At 56.3% G+C, this 16,338-nt stretch overlaps 2 protein-coding genes across 2 annotated transcripts; both read left to right on the plus strand.

The window, feature by feature from the left end:
- Positions 1–2,524: 2,524 nt before the first annotated feature.
- Positions 2,525–5,836, plus strand: LBRM_33_3290 (conserved hypothetical protein; the record flags this gene model as incomplete). The annotated part of the gene is made up of 1 exon (XM_001568045.1): positions 2,525–5,836. One exon carries the CDS (start codon positions 2,525–2,527, stop codon positions 5,834–5,836), a length of 3,312 nt encoding a protein of 1,103 aa, XP_001568095.1.
- Positions 5,837–11,353: 5,517 nt separating this feature from the next.
- On the plus strand, positions 11,354–14,206 carry LBRM_33_3300 (hypothetical protein, unknown function; the record flags this gene model as incomplete). The annotated part of the gene is made up of 1 exon (XM_001568046.1): positions 11,354–14,206. One exon carries the CDS (start codon positions 11,354–11,356, stop codon positions 14,204–14,206), a length of 2,853 nt encoding a protein of 950 aa, XP_001568096.1.
- Positions 14,207–16,338: the final 2,132 nt, after the last annotated feature.

Below are 16,338 nucleotides of genomic sequence, written 5' to 3' on the forward strand. Positions count from 1 at the left end.
ACACATCAACACATCACTCCCAGGCAGGCTGCAGGCGGACTCTCCGGAGGACAACAGCCTTGCGGAATGCCGGCAGCGACCCCCCTCCCCTACAGCGGCACACGCGGGCACACCATCTGGACGCCCTCAGGGCATGGGCAAAAATGAAAGGCGCAGGGAGCGAGCCCCCTTTCGCGACAACAGCGTCGTCCTGATGCAGCGCCCAGTAGCGGAAACCGCGAGCCCTGCGTGCCGGCGCTCTGAAGAGCCCCGCTGGCCCGGTGTGTCGCGTCCACGCGGGGCGCTCAGGAGTCGCCCGAGCACGTGTGACAGACGAGAGACGCGCGAAGCGATGCATGCCGGCCCGCCCCGCGGTGCATGTGCGCGGCATGCCGCGGCATCTCCTACACGCCGCCGGGCGGGCGGACGAGGCGCAGGCGCGAGAGGCACGACTCGGGCACCCAGAGCTGCGCCATCGGGTCCTCCAGGAGCCAGTGTGTGGCGTCTGCCACCGTGTGAGGGGATGCCGCTGCTTGCGGCGGCTGTGGGAGGGGGGGGGACTCCGTCCTGCGACTGGACCGCACCCTCTTGAGCACCCCCGGCGTGCACCCGCACGGCCCTCTCTCCCCGCCACCGAGCCGGACCCTGGACGCGGCCTGCTCGGATCACGGCGTGCCGTGTGCTGAGCCCCGTCTGGCACCGCATGCATGCAAGGAAGGCGCCAGAGGAGTCGGCTAGGCGCATGCCCCGGGTGGGCAGCAGACGCCTTGCTCTAGACGACCAGGATTTGGCGGCGGCGCAGTGAGGAGGGGAGGGGGGGGGTAGATGGACTGTGGCTCTGTGCGTATGATTGTGGACTTGCTCATGGTGGAGTGACACGCTCGAAGAAGAAGTGTTGTGAGGCTTACTGCCGCTGTGTGTGGCGCAGGCCTTTCATCTCTGTGTGGCTTTTGTGGACGTCAGTTTACCACTGGCCGCTGTAGTTTTAGATTTGCATTCCTGTTTGTTTGCGCCTTTTTCCTCTGCTGCCTTTTTTGTAGTCCCTGTGCGTTGTATCTTTCCGTCGTGCTCCGCCAGTGTGCGTGTGCGACTGTGAGCTGTAGATTCTGAGCTAAGCCTACGCTGAATGCTCATCTCTTCAGCGTGTGTGTCTGCATTTGTGTACTTCTCAGTTTTGAAGGTTCTGTGGTTCACCCTTCGCATTCTCAAGCCTCAGAGCTGGGTGTTCGTGCATTTCGCGGTCTTTGCTTCCTTTACCGTCTCGAAATGCTCCTCACTGTGCTTCCCTCGGTACCCCCCCCCCCCCCCACTCTCCCATGCGTGGAGGAGTTAATAGTAATTCAAGCTACTGCTGTGAGAGAGGGCCTTGGAAAAACTGAAAGGTCCCCATAGACACGCGTATGAGGACACGCCATCAGTCACGTCTGTTTTTCTCGCGGCAACCAAATGTCGCTCTGGTCTCTGCCATGCGCCAAGGACGAGCAGGTCCTCCTCTGTCGCGTCATTTGTCTGTCGACACGTGCCCATGCACTTGCACGTGCGCACGGTAAAACTCAAAAGAAACGAGCCCCGTGGACGATGTCGATGAGAGAGTGGCGGAACGATCGGAACTACTAGCGCATTTTCTGGTCCAGGTCAGTTTGTTGGTGGCGCGATCGCCGCTCATGAGAAATGGTACGCGTTTGCCTGTGGCGCCTCTGTGCCACCCTTTTCCCTTTTCTTTAAAGGTAAACTGACGAAAAAAAAGCCCATGTTGCAGAGACAATGCCTGCTTGTCTTCCTCGCGCCACGTGGGCCTATGCCGCGGGCAGAAACGAAGTCAAGAATGCGCTCCGCGATGGTTGCCCTCACCGTTTTGTTCTTCCCTCGCCTATTCTCTCTCTCTCTCCCTTTGCGCGTTTCTCTTTATATCTTTACTTCGCGTGGTCTTCATCGCCGCCTCCCTGGTTGTCTGCCACTCCCTCCTTTTTGCTGCCCATTCGCTCGCTGTCATCCTCGGACTTATCAGCGATCCGTCAGCATTTTTTTTCCTCTCGTCTTTGGCCTTTGGTAGTTTTCCTCAAAGGCGGATTGACAGACCAACGTTTATTCAGCTACTTGCGACGCTCGCTTCTCATCTCTTCGCTCCTCTCTTGCGCACTCGCACACACAAACAGTGCACGAGTCTCCTCATAGTTCTGTTCTCTCTCCTCATTATTGTACTCCGTTCTCTTTTTCTTTCAGCAATTCTCTCTCCCTCTCTCTCTCGCAGCGTGCCGGTGGCTCGCGGGAATCGTGTCTCTGGGCTTTTGGGTCATAGCATGATTGTTGGTGTCTTCGCGTAGCATCGCGCCTAGCCACACCCTTCTTGGTGTTCTTTTTTTAGCCCCAGTGCACTTCTGTGCACAACGTTGCACCTCTTGTTGCTCTGCTACTACTGGCTGCTGATTTGTTTAGACCAGTGACGCCTCCAGGTACCTGTACTTCACTATCACTCTTTCCTTTCCCTCTTCCTGCTCTTGGACAATACAGAGAACAACGGCGCAGGAACCCACTCAGTCACCACATGTACCAACAGCAGCAGGGCGCGGCATACGCTGTCGATGGCGCAGCGAAGCTGAAGGGTCCGGGCATGTGCACTGGCGGCGGCGCCGGTGCTATGAACGCCAGCTTTGGCGGCGGTGCCTACTGCAGCGGCTACAACGGTGCCGCTGCGTTTGACGGTGGCCGAATGTACGGCGCTGGTCAGAGCAGCATGTATGGCAGTGGCAGCATGTACGGCCAGCCCGGTCCAGGGTCGATGATGGGTGATATGAATGGGGAGATCATTGTCACGAAGCTCTTCTCCAGCCGGCGAGACCTCGACCGCCTTGCCTCTGCGCAGGACTTCTCACGTCGATTTGACTCCAACTGGGGAAGTTACTGCCTTGCCGGCGCGAACGGCTACGGCGTGAACAGCGCGGCTGGCGGTTCCCTCATAGACCTCAGTGAGAGGCTTAGCGGATCATCCATGAACAACTGCGGAATGGGGGCCATTGGCATGGGTCCGGACGGCACCGACGGCCGCGGCGTCGACAAGAAGATGGCGTCAGCGGAGGAGAAGTCCACCGTGCAGAAGGAGGCAGCAGGTGAGCGGGGCAAGTTCTCTCTCAACCGCCGACAAAGTGGCGTGGCGACGACGGATGCGTCTAAGCCGTCTTCCAAGCCGATGCAAAGCGCAATGAAGCCGAACAGCACTGCGGATCAAAACGGCAGTGTGCAGCCCGCCTCAAGCCAGTCGGCAACCGAAGCAATTGCCAAGAGCGATGAGAGCAAAGACACGTCCGTCGGTCCGGCTGACAAGAAGCCCAAGCTCAGCACGCAGCAGGCGACCGAAAGGAAACCGCTGCCGGCGAGTACCAATGTCCGCGGCATGGCGGCTCCACAGATGGCGAAAGAGTGTGCAGGTGCAGGTGCGAAGAGAATCAGTGCGCGGGAAACGAAGCCGCACACCGCTGAGCCAATTGATGATATTCCACTCCTGGTCGAGGACGTTCGACCGAAGCTGAATACGGCTGACCCCAAGGCGGAGCCGGAGCGACCGACGCCGAAGCAGGCGCCGGCCACCTCGAAGGCGCCGACGTCAACGCCGGCTGAGGTGCCAAACGAGGCTCTCGAGGCCGCCCATGCCGTGGATGTCGGCTCGGCTACCATCGGAGCAAAAAGCTCCACCGCTAACGGCGAGGGCCGCCACGCACGCCCACGCAGCCGCCCGCCAACGCGTCCCGTCAGTCGTCTCACTTCGATGAGTGTTGTGGACTTTCCAGAGGCGGAGGAGGTGAATGATGAGATGGTTCACGGCGGCCTCCACGACCCGGAGAAGGAAGCAAAAGAGGCGGCTTTCCGTGCCGAGGAGCGCCGCGAGCGTGAGGCCGCCGCCCGTGCGGCGCGCGATGAGCGCCAGCGTCAGCGCCAACTGATAGAAGATGCGCAGAAACAGCGCGAGGAAGAGGCGCGGAGAAGGCGGCAGCAGAAGGAGGAGGAGGCGCGCAAGCGGAAGGATACGCTGGCGAAGATGGACGAGGCGCAAAAGCGCGAGCGAGACGCCGCCATATCCGCGCGCGGGCGCCAGCACGAAGAAGAGAAGCGCCGCTTTGAGGATATGAAGCGCGCCGAGGATGAGAAAGAGGCTTCCCGTGCCGCTGCCCTGATAGCCGAGCGACAGAGCCACTCTGAAGCGCAGAAGGAGGCGCAGAAGCCGGCGCGCAGCGCTTCACGCCAGTCCAGTCGACGCCCTAACAGTCGCCCTGCCTCGCGGCTGCGTGGTGCAATCCCTGAGCAGCCACCGGATTTGGTGGCTGGGCAGATGAAGGACACACTAGTGGACGAGGCGCTGGGCAAGCCGATGCACCCCTACAACGAGGGTCGTGATTCTCATGCCTCGCAAGCGCAACATCCGGCCCACACCAGTCGCAAGGCAGAGCCTCTGGCGGAGAGGCGGTGCGTATCTGTGTCGCCGGGGGATACGAAGCGCGCGCCACCGACCCCGCCCAGAATCCGGACAGAAGATGCCGCTCGATCGCAGCGCTCTCAGTCGCCGCCGCCGAATGTGGCCCTCCATCCGGAGCAGCCGCAGAAACAGTCGACAGCGGCAGACGTAGTGGTGGGAGAGGTGCCAAGCAACGACGCCTCGCCTGCATCACCAAGCTCGAACCTGACACCGCAGTCGCAGCTGTCCAAGAACTCGCGTCACTCTCAGCCGAAGGAGGATAAGTCGTCATTGTCAGCGAGCAAGAGCGGCGCCACACGCCACGCAAACATGGTCAAGACACTGGTGCTCGTGGAGGAAGTGCGAGACAGCAACCACGCCTTGACAGTGACAGACAACTCTGTCAGCTACAAAGGGCAGACCATTGAGGTGACAGAAGTGAAGACGCGCCAAGAGGACAATTTCAACTACCACTCCAGCGTCGTCCACGACGTCCGCGAGGCGGTGTGCAGTGGCTACAATGCGGCGGTGCTCGCTGTGGATGCTCCAAACACCGCCGGCCGCTTCGACTCACCTGTCTGGTCTATCCTCAACCGCATTGTCCGCACACTACTGCACGAGAACAGCAACGGCGCCGGTGAGCTGCGCCCCGACTTTGAGCTGACGTGCGCCATGGGGTACCTCTTCAAGGACAAGGTGAAGGACCTGCTGCCAGGCACGGGGCTGGAGGCGCCCTTCACAAAGATCGGCGTGAACCCGTCGCCCATCTACGGTCCGCGTCTGACAAACCTTACCTACGAGGCCGTCACCGACTCCGCCGCGTTCGAGGATGTCCTCACCACTACGCTCTCGCGTGCCTCAGAGGACGCGACGGTGCAGAGTCTGGCGGAGGGTGTCGTGGCCGCCTTTGTGCTCATCATGCAGACCCGCGAGACCGACGGCAAGCCGGACGTCTATCTTTCATCCCTCGTAGTGGCCACAGCCGGTGCCGACACCTTTCCATACCAGTCTGCCATCTCACACACTCGCAACGAGTACGCGACGGTGTTCCACCTGGTCCTCGGTGGTCCCAGCTGTACGTGCTTCATGCTGAACATCGCTGACGACGACGATGCCACCCGCAAGCCAGGTGAGTCAGAGGGCTCTGTGCAGGAGGGGATTGAGCGTGTGCTAGCACTGCTGCAGAGCATGGCCACGCTGCAGAACTACGACTTGCGCAGCGGCTCCGTGAAGCGCTTCATTAAGTACGTTGAGTTGTCCCGCACAAACGCGCAGGCGCGGCTAGAAAAGGAAGAGGATGAAGTGCAGTGCCGCAAGGTGGAGCGCTACCTCCGTGAGCAGGAGCGTCTTCTGCAGGACGCCTACCGCCTGCTGCAAGATGCGAACATCAGCTGTGGCGAGGGTGCCTAATCAAGAGCGCGCCACAGACAAATGTGATGGTGCGCCACGCTTTTCTGCCGCCGCGGTTTATTTTTGACTATCGTCCCCTCTATCCGTGCTTGTATCTGAAGGGGATACGTGGAGGGAGGGGGAGAGAGCATGCGCCTGTCTCTTTGTCTCTCTGCTCGTGTCATCCTCGTAGCCTCTCCTTTGCCTTTTGACTCCCTTTCTCCACTTGCACATATATCAGTAAATCAATTCGAGAGTGTGTTTTTGCCTGTCAGCCGTGCATCTGCATACACCGTTGCTTCCTCAGTCCACTCCCTGTACCCATGTGTTTTGCTTTTCCTTTCAGGCTTTTTTTTTTCGCTCCTGCGCTTGATTTGTTTCCGTCTCTGTCATCTTGTCATGTGCGCACAAGTGTCTTAGTGTGCAGTTCACAATCGCCTTTCCGTGTTCCTCGGGCTGACGCTTTTGTTGAGAGTTGCGCGGTGTTTCTTCCCGCCTCGCTGCCCAAGTCGCCTTTGTTGCCTGGCAGCACTTTTCTCCTTCCCTCGTTTTTCTGTTCCTCTCGTCTCTCTCTCTCTCTCTGCCTCTTCTTCCCTTCCTGTTGTTCTTTTCTTTTCGCGCGCGTGTGTGTGGGTGTGTGTTGGGTGCTGATTTCACTAATCCTTCGCGCATTTGCTTTCGGTTTGCTTTATATGTATAGGTGTCTAGAGAGTTGCTTTGACAGAGAGAGAGAGAAAGGGCTACTTTCCCATTCATGTGCCTATGTTTTCTGTCGGTATTCTTTTTCATGTTTGCTTGCTTGCTTTACCGTAGAGTGCGGCCGTCATCTCCGACTTCACTCTGTGTCTCGGGCGCATCTGGCACCGTCAGCGGGGTTCCATCCAGTGTTGCTCAGAGTGTATCCGTGTGCGTATGTGTATGTGCATGTCCTTGTTGTGGTGATTGGGGAGACGGATGTTGAGTGCCTCACGATGCGAACATGGATGGAGGAAGTTTATGTGTGTGTGTGTGTGTGTGCCTTCATCTGCGCTCCATCTCGTGTCGCGTGAAAAGCGTGTGCCTCCTCCTTGGGCACTTCTTTACCAAACACACACGCTTTTGTGGGGAATCACCAAACACATTATCGTTTGTTTGTACTCCTTTCGTTGTCCTGATATTTTTGTTGCGGGGGGGGGATGTTTCTCACTCACCGTTGTGCCGATCACTCTTTTCTGTCTTTTTTTTTTCGCTGTCGACTTCCTCTTTTGCTTCCTCTCTTGCGCACACCCATGTGCCATACGCGTGCGTGCGCGTACATGGAGGGTTCGCTGTCATGAGCGCTGATCCTTGTGCATTCCTTTGTTCCCCCCCCCTTTGCTGTTTTGCTGGTCGTTGCCGACCATATGGGTTGGACCGTTGACATGCTCTTCTCTCTTCATTGTGTTTGGTGGAATGACGCGAAAGTAGGGAGAAACGAAGCACGAGAGGCGTTTCAGTCACTGCAATCGTGCTGCAAGTCCGTCAATTTTGCTCATTGCTCTTTTCTAGTACCCCCTTTTTTGTTTTGTTTGCTGCCCCGCCCCGCGACTTCCCCAAATGGCCTACCTCGTTTTCGTGCACTCCGTTTCGCCTGTGTTCTCCTTCCCCCTCGCACCCCTCCTCATGTATGATCATCTTTACGTTCTTCTTCCGGCTATTTTTGTATAACCGTCTTCGCTGCTCCTGTTCGCCCCTCTTGGATGCGCCAGTGGTGTCGCTTTTCTTTGCCTCTTTTCTTCTTAAGCTTTCGCTGTAGTTTTACTCGTCGCCGTCATTTTCTCCTATGCCTTCTGCTGCGGCGTTTAGCAACCGTGTTTTAGCTCCATCCAACGCAGACACGCCATTCAACCCACGCCCACGCACGCGCCAAGGCGAACGCGCACGTGTCTGTAATGAACCACTCACGCACTCAGAGGCGCCGCACCTGCACAAGCCGTTTCATGAAGATGTTTCTCTGCTCTTCTTGCGTCTCTCTGTTTTGCGGTTATAAAGGGCAGTTTTGTGGTCTCCTCTCTACAAATTTTGTTTCCTTTAAAAATGCATGTGGCTGTGATGCTCCTGGTGTTCGTCGACGGTGTTTACTTAACCCATTTTCGCTCTACCTGTTTTCACGTCCAACTATGTGTATGCGTGTTGATGTGGTGTAGCCGTCGTGTTTCCTCTGTGTACACTTCTCATTTTTCTTTTTATTTTTCCCCTGTCAGTGTGTGTGTGTGTGTGTGTGTGTGGGCGCTCCTATGTGAGATGTTTTCTTCCTCTCTGCGTGTGTGTTCTCCTATGAAGTGCGCTCTTCGGCAATGCCTTGGTGCAAAACGAAATCAGAGCGGGGAGAAGAGCACAGGCATTCATTTCGGTAGGGGACACGAGAGAGTGACTGAGCAAGATAGGTGAGAGTGATAGCGACGGCTGCGTTGACCTCAAACAAGTTTATCGGCCTCTCTTCATGTCCGTATCATCTCGGTTATGTTTCTTTGCGTGCTGCGTGTCCACCATTGTAGGTGGTGCACAGACTACATGGTTGGAGCCCTGTTAGGCCCTCTCTCTTCCGCGTCTTTAGCTGATCTGCCAACTTCCTGAGGTGGTGGTGGTGGTGCGTGGCTGTCTATTCTTCTGCATGTGTGCTGTCGTTGTTGTCCTCCTTTCGTTCATCCTCCTTTTTAGGCCCCTCGAGGTGGTACCGCTCCTATGGGTCTTCATGTGGTTCATTGTTCCTCTTTTATTTTTTATCGCTTCATGTGTGTGTGTGTGTGTGTGTGTGCACTCGCATTAGCACCACCCTGGCTCAACAGCAACAACAACAAAGAAAATGACCAATTTTTGTTATTGCGTTCAGCGTATCCATTCTGCGACCAAACACCGATTCGGGCCTGCCCCACCTCCGGCCCTGTCACAGGCCCACTCGCGTGGTGCGAAGCAGTGGCAGAGACGCGTCGCGGCAATGCGCCGAGTCAGTCATCGGGGTACGGCCTCTGCCCCATCTCGTCACACATCCTGCCGCGCAGGCCGACTCACAACCGCTCGCGTTATGCCGGCCGTCACGTGGCGCATCCCCCTTGGGGTGGCCCAGGCTTCCCACTCCAGTAGACGCCGCGGGGTGGGTGAGCTACATTCGAGCCACGCTGCCACCCTGTCCATCACGTGGATGGCGCACGCGTGCTCACTGTCGCGGGTTGCCCCGACGCGACGCCGCCCACGATCTGACCGCCGACATCAGCAGCGATGCATCGCTCTGTTCTCCCTACGTCGTAGGCGCTCGACCCTGTCAGCACCAGAAGTGGCTCGCCATTGGCAGGGATGGAGGACGGGAAGAGAGGGGGCGCTGCTCGGCTTCCCCACACGGAGCGGGAGGGGGGAGGGGGGGGGTGCTGGACGCTGCGCTACGATGCTGAGGTGTGGGCCGCTATCTGGAGGGATGCACACGCATGCACGAGGTCATGCAAAGAAGCGCTCTTTTTTCCTAACCAGTTTTGCCTTTGTTTTCTGTACTTTCTGTGCCTCTCTCTACCTTTATGACTGCCTGTATATCCTCTTGCGTCCTTTTATCAGTGATTACGCTGATGCCAATGCAGCTCGCAATTATGTGCGTGTATTTGTGTGAGCTGCTCCTCCTGTTTGTTTGTGGGTTCTTTTCCTCTCTCTGTCGTATTTTTTTTCTTCTCCGTTTCGCTGGCTCTCTTTTCTCTGAGGAACAAGAGGTTTTGTGTGTGCAATCAAAGTACACGCACACACCCACAAGACTGGTGTATTCAGCGTGTCTGATGACGTCGCGCTTTTATTCTCCGCGCCCAGTTACGTACGCGCGCTGTATGAGTTTCGAGAACGCGCAAGCGAGTGCGACGCCGCTTTCTGGCCGAAGCAGCTGCTGTTTGGGCAAGTATGAGCGGAAAGGATCAAATCCGCCACTGTTGGTGCAACAGTCACAAATCATTCTCAAGTACGGGCACGAACCTGCGCAGAGGCGGCCAAGAATGGGGAGGCGATGCATCTTGTTTTTTACCCACTGATGTCAACGATCACGCGTCGCTACCCCCCCCCCCCCCTGCATACACCCACACCCACACATACACGTACACACCTTCAGCGCCTCGTCGCATCATGCTTCGACTGGGTGTGCGTTTCATGCATCACTCCTTCCGCTACGCTCTCTCTCTCTCTTTTTCTCTCTGGTATCGGTCTTATGTTCTCTGCATGCACTCTCACGCATCGTTATGCGCGCGCTCCTTTTTCTGCTGTTGCAGCCCGCATGCAGTTTTTACACACACACACACACGCACACTCACACGCACAGCGCAGTGTCCAACAAAAAAGAGAGGCAAGAATACGTAGTAAGGTCAGTTGTGCGCAGTGGGGGTAGCACAGATAGGCCCAGCTACCCTCCCGGCAGTCGCCGCCTCCCGTTGCGCCGATTGTGTCATAAATTCTCTCTCTCGGTGTGCGAGGACGAGCTCAGAAGACGAACGAATACAGCACGCGAAAGCTCTCGGCACAACAGAGGGGAGGGGGCTGGAGTCCACTACGGGGTATCTCATGCAAAAACGCCTACACAAGCATTTCTCTGTTGTTTTTAACTTCTCTGCGCAGCGCCTTTCCCCCTTTTGCCTGTCCCCTTCTCTCTCTTTCCTCATTACACCCTTCAACTTAGTTTCATAGCTTTTCTCCTCTGGCTCTTGCATGGATTTTCATCTCCTTTGATCCTTCCGCTAAGACACGAGAAGGACAACACGCAAAGACGCACACACGTGCTGTGGATAGGGAACCACACGGATCCAACTAGGTGGATTCTCGACACACCACCCATCTACACCTGCGCGCTCTTCCTTGCTGTGCCGACACTGACACGGAGCATCTCACGTGAGCTCCTGCATTCACTCTCTCTGCGTATGCGTTTTGCGTGCAAGAGGCCGAGTCTGGAATTTTGGGTATTTCTCGCGGATGGTGCCGAGTCTTTCTGTTTTTTTTCTCTCTTTTCTTTATTGCCGCGTTTCCGTGTTCGTGCCATTCGCCACGACTCCCCCGCAGAGGCGTTCAAATGCCTCTCGTTTGCGCTCCGTCTGTTCTCTCTCCACTCCGTTGTTCCCAGTTGTGTTTGTGTATTACACTTTCCTCCCTAAGCGAATCCTTCCACCAGCCCCCCCCCCTCCCCCCTCCCCCCTCCCCCCAATTTGCACCCTGACTTGACTCTGCGACACGTGCGTTCTTTTGGCGATTTTTTTTTTTCACTTGTTGTAGCCATCCCGCTCTTGTGTTATTCTTTCCCCCTCCCCATTGTTGGCGCCTTCTCCCAGCGTGTGCGTGCGCCATTGTTGTTGTAGGGGGGATAGGGAGAGGCAGTAGCAGCTGTACCGATCGACTTGTCCCCCTCCACCACCCTGCTCCACTCTGCTTCACTGTTGCGGACTTGTGGACGTGTTCGTGTTGTCTCCCTGTCGGGCCACGCGCTCACCACGCCTCTTTTTGCCCCTTATCTGTTTTTCGTGTTTGGCTCTTGTATTGTCTCTCTCTCTCTCTCTTTCCTCGTTGATGACGTCTTTGGCAGGCTTCCTCTATCCGGAATATGTGCTGCACAACTCAGTTGCCGCTGAGACAGACTTTGAGGCGAGTCGACGACGTGTGCCCAAGAAGCTCACCACCTCTCTCATGGAGCACGACATCACCGCAGGGGCGGAAAGGGGCTGCGTGAGCAGCTCACCAAACATATCGCAGCTTTTGATGAGCGAGCTGCTCTACGCATGGCGCACACAGGACACCCAAGACGACTCCGACGTAGAAAATAGTGATTCCGATGCTACATCGAGTGAGACCTCGTATGACACCAGCGACCTAACAAGCGGTGGTAGTGGTTCGTCCGACTCGAGGTGTACTTCTTCCTACAGCGCTTCCAACACTGATGACTCGGACACCACCTCACACGACAGATCGTCGACGTGGTATGAGGAGGATGAAGGGAGTGACCAAGAAGACGATGAAACTGAGGAAGCCGAGATGATGGTCGGCAACGAGGCGCCCCGCATCAATGGCAACCTCGACTCCAATAGACGCGCCATGGGCAACCTTAACGTGATTTTCAGCGTTAGCCGCAACACCATCTCACCAGAGCAATGTGGTGGTATCATAGTCGCCTCCTCTGTGAGTACTCTGCCATCCTTCACGGTTGCCGGTGCGTCCAGCTCGCACTTCAGCTTTCTTTTGACTGACACACGTGAAAAGAAAATGCAAGGCGCTAGCGGCAGTGTCGCCTCGATGGTGCCACCAGCGTACACCACCACGACGTTGAACCCGAAGCTGAGCATGCCCTATGTATTCTCCACCTCTGACACCTTTAGCAACTGGTTGTTCGCACCGCTCGAGGATCAGCCGAACGACTTGGGCAAAGATAAGAGCGGCAAAACTGGCGCCAGACGGCCACAGTCAGCGGTACCGCACAATTCAGGGATTATCTCGCAGATGTACTTCTCCAATGACCATGGTTGCCATACAAGCGACCAAAAACTTTCCACATTGCCCTTGGGTGATGAGAAGAGGCTCCAGACGGCGAGTGTGATGCACATCGAGGCAAAAGTGCAAAACCACACGCCCTCGAACCGCATCCATCGCAATGAGGACTCCGTCATCGGCCACATCTCTAGTGTGTGGTCTAACGACGACGGGAAGAGCGAGAGTGCCATGTTGAAACGGGCATCGGTCAGCAATGTGCATGACAGCTTCCCATCTTTCATGGCGTACTTCCCTACGCGTCCCCCGCGCATGGCGCCAGAAGAGATGTTAAGGGCATCTTCTACTGGGAAGCGGGGTGAGACACTGCACAAGACGTCCGCCGATGGGGGCCCCGTGAACAACAGAGACTACAGCAGCAGTTCACCCGGCAAGCTGCCGCACTGCTCTTCATTTTCTCGCGCAGACACCAGCAGTGGTGGCAGTCCTGCCGGGGAAGTCTTCTGCACGGTTAGGGCGCTTTCTCCCAACGCCATTGTTCGGGTGCTGCGCGGCGACTTCGACAACCGTGATATCAGCCTTGATAGCCGCTTTTTTGATGCAGATCACCATCAAAAGGTCGAGTCTAGTAGGATGGAGGCCAAGGGGCCTTTCCGGCAGCGGTCGGCGTCCTCGGGGTACGTGGTGACTGCGGGTGGTGTACCTGATAGACACGGCACAAGTACAACGGCAGCGGGCAATGGCAGAACCTCGTCGAGCCACCGTGTTGACGCATCGGGGCGTCGCCGAGCGTCTGGCAATTTGATTCTGAGCGTCTTGAGAGGGGCCCCTGCGGGGTGTCCGTGTGAATCTTTCTCTGTGACTCGGTCGTTTAGCTCCGGTCAAGTGCAGAGCCCAGCCCCTGTGCCATCGCAGCAGATGTTCGCCGGTGGGTGGCGGCTGCTGAGTTTCCGCGAGCAGGACGACACGCTGTTTACAAACATCGAGCACGTGCCACACAATGGAAAGTCAAAGAAAAAACATAAGAAATATACGAGCAAAAAGCGCAACAAGCATCGCAAGTCGCGCCACGCTGTTGGGGATGATCGCGAGGGCAATGGCGCAGGGAAGAATGAGCAGGCCCGCTATGACGTTCACAAAAATGACAATGCCCTCGACGGCGCAGCGCGAATGTACCAGGAGAGGGATTCAGGGTACTCACCGACTGGAGTCCCTGGAGTGACCGGCGCTGGTGCCGCACCGACTGAGTACCCTACTGGTGTGACTTACTCTGCTCCGAGTTACCCTCTCGGGTCGGCTGGTGGTACTCAGGATCAAGGTAGTGCCTGTAGTCGTGTGGAGGTAAATGGTCAGCCTTGTGGCCGACAGCGAGCGGTACGACAAGACCTGGTCAGGAGAACGCAGCCTCTTCGAGTAGGTACGCCGCCTGCCGCCGCTGACCCGCCGATACGAATGCCTCCCTCCAGAGCGCCGGTCCGTACCGTCACTGGGACCCCTCCCACCCGCTCCGTTTGGCAGTCGCAGATTTCAACAAGAGCAAAGGTAGGCACCCCTGTCATGAATACTCATGTGCCCCTGCTCTCCGAAGTTGGTGCTTTGGATGCCGTGAATGAGGCGGGCGGCGAGAGAGGACAGCGACTCGACCGCTTTGAGAGGCTTAAGGATCCACCAGTGGCGAGCCCATCCGCAACGGGGCGGCGCGTGACCGTACGCTCAGGCAAGTCAAAGGTGATGAGCAGTGGTCGAAAGTGTAGTGGAATCAGCGACGCCGGCAGCGGTGTGCGGCGACTTCGGCCAGCGTCGGCTACGCGAGTTCTGCCCTCCTTATCGTTGCCAAACAAACACATCCCAATTTGCCTGTACGGTGGTATGGCTGCTTGCAATGGTGAACCGTCACGGGAGTTGCCAACCCGTCTAGGGGAAGGACTGCCGCCACTGTAGGTCTGCCTTGAAACAAATGTACTGCTTCAGCCCTCTCTGCCTCTCCATCCTTTTTAGCGCATGTATGTCTGTCTGTTTCTGCAAGCTCCTCTGCTGTCTCTACTCTCTTTTTTTTTTCGTTGTTGGCGTTTGCAGTGGAGTTTTTTAGTTTAATTTATTTGGACGCTTCTGTTGTTGCCACGACTCTCGAAATACGAAAGGTCTTGTGTCTTCTCATTTCCCCCCTTTACTTTCACTCCGGCTGCTGCTAAGGCCTTTGTAGGCGTGTTTGCATGCGACTCGAAGTAGCCTCATCGCTCTCATGTAAAGCTGGTGAATCTCTCTCTCTCTATTTCTGTGGCCTGAATGCCTCAACTCTCCAAGATCACCGAGGATAAGTGGATAATGCTGACCTAAGTGGTGAGAAACAAAATGTAGCAGCTCAGAATTCTCATGTTTCTCCTTTTCGGTTGGGTAAGATGAGCATACCCGCCCCGTCCCCTGCGATACACGCACCAACTCACACAGAGATAGGCGCTCTAAAAGAGCACCGCCACTCAGCCACTTCGGAGACCCGTCCGGGCAGTTGACATATTCACCACATCCAGAACCCGCCGTCCCCTCCCTTCCGCAGAGATACCCATACGAACGCTGTGCACAACGCAGCTTTTTCTTTCCTTCGCCCTAACGTTTGCGTATCCATACAGGCCCACACATCTATATTGATTCATGCAGGCTTATGCGGCTGAACGAGTAAGGGCGGTCCTACATGCACATACAAGAGGGGACGATGAGCAGAGAGCACAACACGCAGGAGAGAAAGGCGTGCAAAGGGAAATGATACGTGTGTGCATGGATTTTAGTCAGGTGCGCTGCGAATAGCCTCTGCCCCTTCTCTCTTTGCCCCTCGCTCTCTCTCTTCTCCTCTCTCCGCCATTTTCTCTTTTCTCTCAGCTCTCCGACTATCTTTTTCGTGATGTTTCTCTTTTTATAGGGTACGTACGTTTTGCACGGCTTTTCTCTCACTTGCTGAGTTGACTTCCCTTCTTGTCTCTGTTTTCGGCTCTCTCGCTCGAATAGCGGTGCCGGAATAGGATGGTGGATGGGAAGGGTAAGGCGAAGGTAGCCCGAGGATATTTTCTGCGTGAGTGCGTGCGTATGTGTGTGTGGGGGAGGGGGGGGGGTTCTATCGGGGCCTTGTATCGCGTGCCAAAGAGAAAGAGCGAGATGACCACGAAAGAAGAAGAAAGGATGTCTCCTCACCTTCCCCGCCCCCACAGTAGGTGTGCCTTCGCTACCTTACCCCTCTCTCCCACTCCCACCTTCTTCGATACGTGCTACTGCCCTGCCCCCGCCCCCGCCCCCGCCCCCCCTTTCTCTCGCATTATCCGTCGTTTTTTTTTCCTTTTACTCTCCTCCCTTTTCTTCTTGCAAGCGATGTTTGGGTAGCCCGTCGTTTTTGATGTTTTTGCTTAATCGGGATGACGCCCACACGAACGCGCAAATGCCGATTAACCAAACTCAAGCGACACGAGCAAAAAAAAAAATGGATAGGGGTGGATGGCCTGCAGAGGGGAGCCACTCTTGTGTACTGTGCACCCCCTCCCTTCCTCCTCGCTCCTCCCTCCGTCGCTTCTCCCTTTACCTGTCTTTTCGTGTCTGTATTCCCTTCTCCTCCTCTATGCAGCACACTGCATGGTGTGGCTATGCGAGGGGTAGATGATGGGCCAACAGAGAAGTGGGGTGCATGTCTGCGTGTCCGTTGTTGGGTAAGTACCGAGCTTGAAGGAAGCGGTGCAGCAAGTGAGACTATGCCTCAAGGGGACGGGGCGAACACCGTCTGCTTACTGTGTGTGGTGCCGTGGTTATGCAGCTCGTGAATCCCAATCATCTTTGTGCCTCCTCACGCTTCCTCATGGCCTCTCACCACCTCTGATTTCCGTCTCCTACTCGTCCTGTGCTGCCTTCCCAGTGTTCTTTCACACATATTTTGTACACCTATGCGCTCGAGTTACAACTACTCTCCTCGTCTGCGCACTCTTGGCTTCGATGTGTTTTCCTTCGTGTTGATATGCGTAGTTGTGGCCCTCCTTTTTCAGAGTTTCACGTCTTTCTTATCTGCTTGTCTCTTTTTTTTTCTTATCACCATGGCG

This window comes from Leishmania braziliensis, chromosome 33 (assembly GCF_000002845.2).
Source record: "Leishmania braziliensis MHOM/BR/75/M2904 complete genome, chromosome 33".
NCBI classification, from domain to species: Eukaryota; Euglenozoa; class Kinetoplastea; order Trypanosomatida; family Trypanosomatidae; genus Leishmania; species Leishmania braziliensis.